The sequence below is a fragment of the Procambarus clarkii genome, chromosome 50, assembly GCF_040958095.1.
Source record: "Procambarus clarkii isolate CNS0578487 chromosome 50, FALCON_Pclarkii_2.0, whole genome shotgun sequence".
Classification (NCBI taxonomy): Eukaryota; Metazoa; Arthropoda; class Malacostraca; order Decapoda; family Cambaridae; genus Procambarus; species Procambarus clarkii.
In genome coordinates, this window is record NC_091199.1 from 21,260,073 (window position 1) to 21,271,039 (window position 10,967).

The following is a 10,967-nucleotide window of genomic DNA, read 5'->3' on the forward strand; positions in this document are numbered from 1 at the left end:
GCGGCGCCCAGTTCCACTCTGCATCGGGAGGACGGATTGTGACTAATGAAGGATGTCGGCACTTCTTGCAGTCATCGCACATCTCTGTTTTTCCTGTCTTCATCAGTGTTGCAACTCTCACCTTCCTGGTGTCGCCAGGGGCGTCTTTATTGTTGCCAGTGGTATCTTTATTGTTGCCAGTGGCATCTTTATTGTTGCCAGTGGCGTCTCTGTTGTTGCCAGTGGCGTCTCTGTTGTTGCCAGTGGTGTCTTTGTTGTCGCCAGTGGCGTCTCTGTTGTTGCCAGTGGCGTCTCTGTTGTTGCCAGTGGCGTCTTTGTTGTCGCCAGTGGCGTCTTTGTTGTTGCCAGTGGCGTCTTTGTTGTTGCCAGTGGCGTCTTTGTTGTTGCCAGTGGCGTCTTTGCTGTCGCCAGTGGCATCCATGCTGTCGCCAGTGGCATCCATGCTGTCGCCAGTGGCGTCTTTGGTGTCGCCAGTGACGTCCTTGTTGCCGCCAGTGGCGTCTTTGGTGTCGCCAGTGGCGTCCTTGTTGTCGCCAGTGGCGACTGCAGCAGACGTTGCGAGCAGGGCTCCGGTCAGGTGGGTGGCGGCGGCATACGTGCCCACGAAGACCAGGGGGAGCAGTGGTGGGCCCAGGAGGTGGAGGTACCCACCTGCAGGCAGGCCCAGGGAGTGGAGCTGAACTCTGAGGTACAGGTGGTGCCACCAACGCTGGTACAGGGTGAGGGTGTGTACCATGTTCACCAGCACGCCCTGGATGGTCTGCTGGGGACCAGGAAGCTGCAGGTGGCGCACGAAGGACACCACCCGAGTCCACCAGCTGCGGCGGCGCTCTAGCAGCTGCTGCAGCGCCAGGTTCTGCCTCTGCAGGTCAGCACCCAGGCTCATAGCTGCCCTCAGCGCCACCCCCACCAGCAGCCACCACTCAAGGCGGGCCGCGCACGCTGCCTTCCTCCCAAGCGACCCACAGTAAGGCTTCTGTAGCCCTTTCAGCCTGGCTGGGCCCATCGACGTCAGTACCATCTGCACCACGACTAGCACCGCTACGAGGGTCACTAGCACACTGGCGGTGAACCAGCACCAAGCTCCACTGCTCGCCCACACCACCACACCTCTCTCTGATAACGTTTCACTCATTGTTAAACTGATAATATTAACATTAACAATGATATGTAATTTCATGTTTAATAAAATATTATTTTGGAGTAAAATGAGATGTTAACACCCTTCGCTTGGGGCAACTTCCTCCCTCTCCTTCCATACCCTTAAACCCCCTTTCCCCTCCTGCCCTTTAATCCCTGTCATTCACCCCTCTTCCCCATCGTCCCCCATTAAGGCTCAACGTCAGCCGGCCGTGAGCCATGGGAACGTCGCCAGCTGAACTTTCACTACCGGGATGATGAGTGAGGAAGGTGGCGCCTCAGTCTTGACGCGGGCTTCACCACACCCACACTGCCTGCACACCCCAAGGTGCCTGCACACCCACACTGCCTGCACACCCCAAGGTGCCTGCACACCCACACTGCTTGCACACCCCACAGTGCCTGCACACCCACACTGCCTGCACACCCACAGTGCCTGCACACCCCACAGTGCCTGCACACCCATACTGCCTGCACACCCACATTGCCTGCACACCCATACAGACTGCACTCCACACAGTCATATTTCCTGATATATTCCTCGCTTGAAGAATAAGATCTGATCGTTTGGAGTGTGAAATTACAGCATTTGTGTGACAGTCATCATAGTACAGAGACTTGGTGTGAACAACCTGTCAGTTGTGTTTACCTGCGCCGGCTAAGCTAACCGGTTTGGCATTATCAAGATGCGGCGAGTGTTGGTGCTGGTGTGGGTTTACACCTCGGCCGCTCAGTCACCCTTCTCACTGTTGTCAGACCTACTGGAAAACCCTTCGGTTTGACCAAGAATTTTTAGCTCTTCTAAGAAATTATAATCCAACGGAGAGAGATGAAGACAATAAAGAGGAGCCTTCCTCTGCAGCTAACTTCTGGTCCGGCCACCAGGGTGAGAACCCAGCAGACAACCAGGGTGAGGGCCCAGCAGTCAACCGGGGTGAGGGCCCAGCAGACGACCAGGGTGAGGGCCCAGCAGACAACCAGGGTGAGGGCCCACCAGACAACCAGGGTGAGGGCCCACCAGACAACCAGGGTGAGGGCCCAGCAGACAACCGGGATGAGGGCCCAGCAGACAACCAGGGTGAGGGCCCAGCAGACAACCAGGGTGAGGGCCCAGCAGACAACCGGGATGAGGGCCCAGCAGACAACCAGGGTGAGGGCCTAGCAGACAACCAGGGTGAGGGCCCAGCAGAACACCGAGGTGAGGGCCCAGCAGACAACCGGGGTGAGGGCCCAGCAGACATCCAGGGTGAGGGCCCAGCTGACAACCAGGGTGAGGGCCCAGCAGACAACCGGGATGAGGGCCCAGCAGACAACCAGGGTGAGGGCCCAGCAGACAACCGGGGTGAGGGCCCAGCAGACAACCAGGGTGAGGGCCCAGCAGAAAACCAGGGTGAGGGCCCAGCAGACAACCAAGGTGAGGGCCTTGCAAACAACCAGGGTGAGGGCCCAGCAGACAACCAGGGTGAAGGCCTAGCAGACAACCGGGGTGAGGGCCCAGCAGACAACCAGGGTGAGGGCCCAGCAGAAAACCGGGGTGAGGGCCCAGCAGACAACCGGGATGAGGGCCCAGCAGACAACCAGGGTGAGGGCCCAGCAGACAACCAGGGTGAGGGCCCAGCAGACAACCAGGGTGAGGGCCTAGCAGACAACCAGGGTGAGGGCCCAGCAGACAACCGAGGTGAGGGCCCGGCAGACAACCGGGGTGAGGGCCCAGCAGACAACCAGGGTGAGGGCCCAGCAGACAACCGGGGTGAGGGCCCAGCAGACAACCAGGGTGAGGGGCCCAGCAGACAACCAGGGTGAGGGCCCAGCAGACAACCAGGGTGAGGGCCCAGCAGACAGCCAAGGTGAGGGCCTTGCAAACAACCAGGGTGAGGGCCCAGCAGACAACCAGAGTGAGGTCCTAGCACACAACCGGGGTGAGGGCCCAGCAGACAACCAGGGTGAGGGCCCAGTAGACAACCGGGATGAGGGCCCAGCAGACAACCAGGGTGAGGGCCCAGCAGACAACCGGGGTGAGGGCCCAGCAGACAACCAGGGTGAGGGCCCAGCAGACAACCAGGGTGAGGTCCTAACAGACAACCAAGGTGAGGGCCTTGCAAACAACCAGAGTGAGGGCCCAGCAGACAACCGGGGGTAGGGCCCAGCAGACAACCGGGGTGAGGGCCCAGCAGACAACCAGGGTGAGGACCCAGCAGACAGCCAAGGTGAGGGCCTTGCAAACAACCAGGGTGAGGGCCCAGCAGACAACCAGGGTGAGGGCCTAGCAGACAACCGGGGTGAAGGCCCAGCAGACAACCGGGGTGAGGGCCCAGCAGACAACCGGGGTGAGGGACCAGCAGACAACCAGGGTGAGGGCCCAGCAGACAACCAGGGTGAGGGCCCAGCAGACAACCAAGGTGAGGGCCTTGCAAACAACCAGGGTGAGGGCCCAGCAGACAAACAGGGTGAGGGCCTAGCAGACAACCGGGGTGAGGGCCCAGCAGACAACCGGGGTGAGGGCCCAGCAGACAACCGGGGTGAGGGTCCAGCAGACAACCGGGGTGAGGGCCCAGCAGACAACCGGGGTGAGGGCCCAGCAGACAACCGGGGTGAGGGCCCAGCAGACAACCGGGGTGAGGGCCCAGCAGACAGTGTCTGGCGCCTGAAGTGTGCTGCTCGATCTTCCTCCACAACGAACTCAGCCAAGGAGCACGCATTGCTTCACGACCGTCTGCTGAACTTGCGAGGTGGCTTTGCAGAATCACTTCGGGGCCTGATGGCTCCTGCAACTAAGAGCGTGAGTCTAACAACTCTTGGAAGAGTAGCTGAAGCTCCGCGAATAATATCAGTTGGAGAGGTGGGAGAATTGCCCCATCAAGCACTCCAGCAGCCATTGTTAGCCGCTCTCAAACAGGGCAGCCAAAGTCTTCACGTCAGCACTTGGGTGATACCTGGTTGATACCTGGTTGATGGGGTTCTGGGAGTTCTTCTACTCCCTAAGCCCGGCCCGAGGCCAGGCTCGACTTGTGAGAGTTTGGTCCACCAGGCTGTTGCTTGGAGCGGCCCGCAGGCCCACATACCCACCACAGCCCGGTTGGTCCGGCACTCCTTGGAGGAATAAATCTAGTTTCCTCTTGAAAATGTCCACGGTTGTTCCGGCAATATTTCTTATGCTTGCTGGGAGGACGTTGAACAACCGCGGACCTCTGATGTTTATACAGTGTTCTCTGATTGTGCCTATGGCACCTCTGCTCTTCATTGGTTCTATTCTACATTTTCTTCCATGTCGTTCACTCCAGTACGTTGTTATTTTACTGTGTAGATTTGGTACTTGGCCCTCCAGTATCTTCCAGGTGTATATTATTTGATATATCTCTCGTCTTCTTTCTGGTGAGTACATTTGGAGGGCGTTGAGACTTTTTGGTGTCTGCCTGTCCCAAACTTTATGACAAGGTGGAGCTCAACTGTGCCATCCACCGGGACGCTCTCGTTGCCACTACTCTTGTGAGTATTGATCAGCACTCAGGTGTTGCTCAGCACATCTGAGCACTCAGGTGTGCTGAGCACGTTTATCGTTCATACCGAAGCTACCTCACATTCTCTCTTCCTCAGCAGATGTGTGTGTGTGTGTGTGTGTGTGTGTGTGTGTGTGTGTGTGTGTGTGTGTGTGTGTATGTGTTTAACATGTGTACAAGTGTTTCTCCCAGCTAGGCCTAAGCATGTGGACACTTCTGAGTGGAAACCAACCAAACGTTGCATGAAGGTCCCTTATGATGTTCAGTCTACCTCACATGTTCCCCTTATGATGTTCAGTCTACCTCACATGTTCCCCTTATGATGTTCAGTCTACCTCACATGTTCCCCTTATGATGTTCAGTCTACCTCACATGTTCCCCTTATGATGTTCAGTCTACCTCACATGTTCCCCTTATGATGTTCAGTCTACCTCACAGGTCGTTCCCCTTATGATGGTCAGTTTCCCTCACAGGTCGTTCCCCTTATGATGTTCAGTCCACCTCACAGGTCGCTATGATGTTCAGTCCACCTCACAGGTCGTTATGATGTTCAGTCCACCTCACAGGTCGTTATGATGGTCAGTCCACCTCACAGGTCGTTCCCCATTGTCTTGTTGTGAATGTTGGCCTCTTGCAGTGCGTACCGAAGCCCGTGTGTGTAATGACTATTTATATATACTATGTGTGCCTGATTGAGCAGTTAGCTCTTGGACCCCGCCTTTGTAATCTTCGGTTGTCCGGAGTACTGACTCCCGACCTCTTTCCACCATCGCATCTATTACAAATATTTATCTCCAACACACATCCCCAGGAAATAGCCCGTAACAGCTGTCTAACTACCTGGTACCTATTTACAGCTTGGTGAACAGCCGCATCAGGTCAAAGAAATTCTGGCCATTTGTTTCTTCCTCGTCCGGGAATCGAACCCAGGAACTTAGGACTACGAACTCCGAGCGCTGTCCACTCAGCCACCAGGCCACTTGTGTGTGTGTGTGTGTGTGTGTGTGTGTGTGTGTGTGTGTGTATACTGACCTATTTGTGCCTGCAGGACTCAGCTCCAGCTCTTAGACCCTGATTTTCTAGCTGAGAGTTGACTAAGGCATTGACTTCTGCAGTATGTTGTCTAATGCAATGTTGTGTGTGTGTGTGTGTGTGTGTGTGTGTGTGTGTGTGTGTGTGTGTGTGTGTGTGTGTGTGTGTGTGTGTGTGTGTGTGTGTGTGTGTGTGTGTGTGTGTGTGTACTCACCTAGTTGTACTCACCTAGTTGTGTTTGCGGGGCTTGAGCTCTGGCTCTTTGGTCCCGCCTCTCAACCGTCAATCAACAGGTGTACAGATTCCTGAGCCTATCGGGCTCTATCATATCTACACTTGAAACTGTGAATGGAGTCAGCCTCCACCACATCTCTTCCTAATGCATTCCATATGTCCACCACTCTGACACTAAAAAAGTTCTTTCTAATATCTCTGTGGCTCATTTGGGCACTCAAGTTTCCACCTGTGTCCCCTTGTACGTGTTCCCCTTGTGTTAAATAGACTGTCTTTATCTACCCTATCAATTCCCTTCAGAATCTTGAATGTGGTGATCATGTCCCCCCTAACTCTTCTGTCTTCCAGCGAAGTGAGGTTTAATTCCCGTAGTCTCTCCTCGTAGCTCATACCTCTCAGCTCGGGTACTAGTCTGGTGGCAAACCTTTGAACCTTTTCCAGTTTAGTCTTATCCTTGACTAGATATGGACTCCATGCTGGGGCTGCATACTCCAGGATTGGCCTGACATATGTGGTATACAATGTTCTGAATGATTCTTTACACAAGTTTCTGAATGCCGTTCGTATGTTGGCCAGCCTGGCATATGCCGCTGATGTTATCCGCTTGATATGTGCTGCAGGAGACAGGTCTGGCGTGATATCAACCCCCAAGACTTTTTCCTTCTCTGACTCATGATGAATTTCCTCTCCCAGATGATACCTTGTATCTGGCCTCCTGCTCCCTACACCTATCTTCATTACATTACATTTGGTTGGGTTAAACTCTAACAACCATTTGTTCGACCATTCCTTCAGCTTGTCTAGGTCTTCTTGAAGCCTCAAACAGTCCTCTTCTGTTTTAATCCTTCTCATAATTTTAGCATCGTCCGCAAACATTGAGAGAAATGAATCGATACCCTCTTGGAGATCATTTACATATATCAGAAACAAGATAGGACCGAGTACAGAGCCCTGTGGGACTCCACTGGTGACTTCACGCCAATCGGAGGTCTCACCACTCACCGTAACTCTCTGCTTCCTATTGCTTAGATACTCCCTTATCCACTGGAGCACCTTACCAGCTACACCTGCCTGTCTCTCCAGCTTATGTACCAGCCTCTTATGTGGTACTGTGTCAAAGGCTTTCCGACAATCCAAGAAAATGCAGTCCGCCCAGCCCTCTCTTTCTTGCTTAATCTTTGTCATCTGATTGTAGAATTCTATCAAGTCTGTAAGGAAAGATTTACCCTCCCTGAACCCATGTTGGCGATTTGTCACGAAGTCCCTTCTCTCCAGATGTGTTACCAGGTTTTTTCTCACGATCTTCATCACCTTGCATGGTATACAAGTCAAGGACACTGGCCTGTAGTTCAGGGCCTCTTGCCTGTCGCCCTTTTTGTATATTGGGACCACATTCGCCGTCTTCCATATTTCTGGCAGGTCTCCCGTCTCCAGTGACTTACTATACACTATGGAGAGTGGCAAGCAAAGTGCCTCTGCACACTCTTTCAGTATCCATGGTGAGATCCCATCTGGACCAACAGCCTTTCTAACATCCAGATCCAGCAGGTGTCCCTTGACCTCCTCTCTCGTAATTTCGAACTCTTCCAAGGCTGCCTGGTTTACCTCCCTTTCTCCTAGCACAGTGACCTCACCTTGTTCTATTGTGAAGACCTCCTGGAACCTCTTGTTGAGTTCTTCACACACCTCTCTGTCATTCTCTGTATACCTGTCCTCGCCTGTTCGAAGTTTCAATACCTGTTCTTTCACTGTTGTTTTCCTTCTGATGTGACTGTGGAGTAGCTTTGGATCGGTCTTGGCTTTGTTTGCTATATCATTTTCAAAACTTTTCTCTGCTTCTCTTCTCACCCTGACGTACTCATTCCTGGTTCTCTGGTATCTCTCTCTGCTTTCTGGTGTTCTGTTATTCCGGAAGTTCCTCCACGCCCTTTTGTTCAGTTTCTTCGCTTCCATACATGCCCTATTATACCATGGATTCTTCTGTTGCTTCTCGGATTTCTCCCTTTGGGCCGGGATGAACCTGTTTACTGCCTCCTGACACTTTTGGGTAACATAGTCCATCATACCCTGTACAGACTTATCTCTGAGGTCTGTGTCCCAAGGTATTTCACTTAGGAAACTTCTCATCTGTTCATAATTTCCCTTTCGGTATGCCAGCCTTTTGATTCCTAGTTCTTTTTTGGGGATATAAGTCCTAGCTCTACCAGGTACTCAAAGTTCAATACACTGTGGTCACTCATTCCCAAGGGCACTTCCATCTTAACTTCTCTTATATCCCACTCATTTAGGGTAAATATCAAATCAAGCATTGCTGGTTCATCTTCTCCTCTCATTCTTGTTGGTTCTTTGATGTGCTGGCTTAGAAAGTTTCTTGTTGCCACGTCCAGCAGCTTAGCCCTCCATGTTTCTGGAGGGCTAAGTGTGTACTCACCTATATGTACTCACCTATATGTGCTTGCAGGATCGAGCATTGACTCTTGGATCCCGCCTTTCTAGCTATCGGTTGTTTACAGCAATGACTCCTGTCCCATTTCCCTATCATACCTAGTTTTAAAAGTATGAATAGTATTTGCTTCCACAACCTGTTCCCCAAGTGCATTCCATTTTTCTACTACTCTCACGCTAAAAGAAAACTTCCTAACATCTCTGTGACTCATCTGAGTTTCCAGTTTCCACCCATGTCCCCTCGTTCTGTTATTATTACGTGTGAACATTTCATCTATTTCCACTTTGTCAATTCCCCTGAGTATTTTATATGTCCCTATCATATCTCCTCTCTCCCTTCTTTTCTCTAGTGTCGTAAGGTTCAGTTCCTTCAGCCGCTCTTCATATCCCATCCCTCGTAGCTCTGGGACAAGTCTCGTCGCAAACCTCTGAACCTTCTCCAGTTTCTTTATGTGTTTCTTCAGGTGGGGGCTCCATGATGGCGCGGCATACTCTAAGACGGGTCTCACGTAGGCAGTGTAAAGCGCCCTAAAAGCTTCCTCATTTAGGTTTCTGAATGAAGTTCTAATTTTCGCCAGTGTAGAGTACGCTGCTGTCGTTATCCTATTTATATGTGCCTCAGGAGTTAGATTAGGTGTCACATCCACTCCCAGGTCTCTTTCTCGAATCGTTACAGGTAGGCTGTTCCCCTTCATTGTGTACTGTCCCTTTGGTCTCCTGTCACCTGATCCCATTTCCATAACTTTACATTTACTGGTGTTAAACTCCAGTAGCCATTTCTCTGACCATCTCTGCAGCCTGTTTAAGTCCTCTTGGAGGATCCTACAATCCTCGTCTGTCACAACTCTTCTCATTTATTTTGCGTCATCTGCAAACATCGACATGTATGATTCCACTCCTGTAAACATATCATTTACGTAAATTAGAAAGAGGATTGGGCCCAGCACCGATCCTTGAGGTACTCCACTTGTTACTGTTCGCCAGTCCGACTTTTCGCCCCTTACCATTACCCTCTGGCTCCTTCCTGTTAGGTAGTTCTTCACCCATACTAGGGCCTTTCCGCTTACTCCTGCCTGCCTCTCAAGTTTGTATAGCAGTCTCATGTGCGGTACCGTATCAAAGGCCTTTTGGCAGTCAAGAAATATGCAGTCTGCCCAGCCTTCTCTGTCCTGCCTTATCCTTGTTACTTTATCATAGAATTCTAAAAGGTTTGTTAGGCATGATTTCCCTGTCCAGAACCCATGTTGGTGCTTGTTTACAAACCCAATGCTCTCCAGGTGCTCAACAAGTCTTAGCCTAATTATTCTTTCAAGTATTTTGCAGGGGATGCTTGTCAGTGATACGGGTCTGTAGTTAAGTGCCTCCTCCCTATCCCCCTTTTTGAAAATCGGTACGACATTTGCCTCCTTCCAGCAACTGGGCAATTCTCCCGACATAAGTGACTCATTGAAGATCATTGCCAGAGGCACACTGAGAGCCTGCGCTGCCTCTTTAAGTATCCACGGTGATACTTTGTCTGGTCCAACAGCTTTATTTGCATCCAGTGTTGTCAACTGTTTCATTACATCCTCTGCTGTCACCTCTATATCTGATAGTCTTTCATCTTGGGTAATCTCTTCTAACAATGGGAGCTGCTCAGGCTCGGTAGTGAACACTCCATGGAATTTTGCATTCAGTACCTCGCAGATTTCCTTGTCGCTTTCTGTATATGCCCCTTCTGTTTTCCTCAGTCTTGTCACTTGGTCATTTACCGACATCTTCCTTCTTATATGGCTATGTAGTAATTTTGGTTGCTTTTTCGCTTTGACTGCAATATCGTTCTCATAATTTCTTTCCGACACTCGTCTTATGTTAATGTAATCATTCCTAGCTCTGTTACATCTAATCCTGTTGTCCTCTGTCCTTTGCCTTCTGTACTTCCTCCACTCCCTCCTGCTTCTCACCTTTGCTTCCTGACACTGTCTATTAAACCATGGGTTATTATATTCCCTCCTGCTTTTTTCCTTTATTGTTGGAATAAATCTATCTTCAGCCTCCTTGCATTTCAATATGACTTGGTTCATCATACCTTGCACTGTTTTTCCTCTAAGTTCTTCCTCCCACTGCACTTCTCCCAGGTAGTCCCTTATCCTTCTGTAGTCCCCTTTTCTGTAATCAAGTCTCCTTTCCCGGACCTCTTGTCCTTTGGTCACAATTTTAAGCTCCATCATGTAGTCAAAGGCTAGGACACAATGGTCACTAGCTCCTAGTGGTATTTCATGTTCCAACTGCTCGATGTCTTCTACATTCTGAGTGATAATGAGATCTAATAGGCTGGGCGTATCCCCTCCTCTTTCCCTAGTATCTTCTTTCACATGCTGTGTTAGGAAATTCCTGTCAATAACGTCTACCAGCTTCGCTCCCCAGGTCTCCTCCCCGCCATGGGGATTCCTCGTTTCCCAATCTATCTCTCCGTGATTTAGGTCCCCCATGACCAGCAGCTTCGCTCTCATTCTATGCGCTAAAGTTGCTGCCCTCTGCAGTTCATCCATACATGTCTTGTTGCTGTCCTCGTACTCCTGCCTGGGCCTTCTACTGTTTGGTGGGGGATTGTAGAGTATCAAGATTACAATCTTCTTC

At 51.2% G+C, this 10,967-nt stretch overlaps 1 protein-coding gene across 1 annotated transcript; it reads left to right on the forward strand.

Moving 5' to 3' along the window:
* Positions 1-1,397: 1,397 nt before the first annotated feature.
* LOC123772745 (protein qua-1-like) lies at positions 1,398-4,081 on the forward strand. The gene is made up of 3 exons (XM_069303703.1): positions 1,398-1,468; positions 1,827-2,914; positions 3,291-4,081. Exons 1-3 carry the CDS (start codon positions 1,398-1,400, stop codon positions 4,079-4,081), a joined length of 1,950 nt encoding a protein of 649 aa, XP_069159804.1.
* Positions 4,082-10,967: the final 6,886 nt, after the last annotated feature.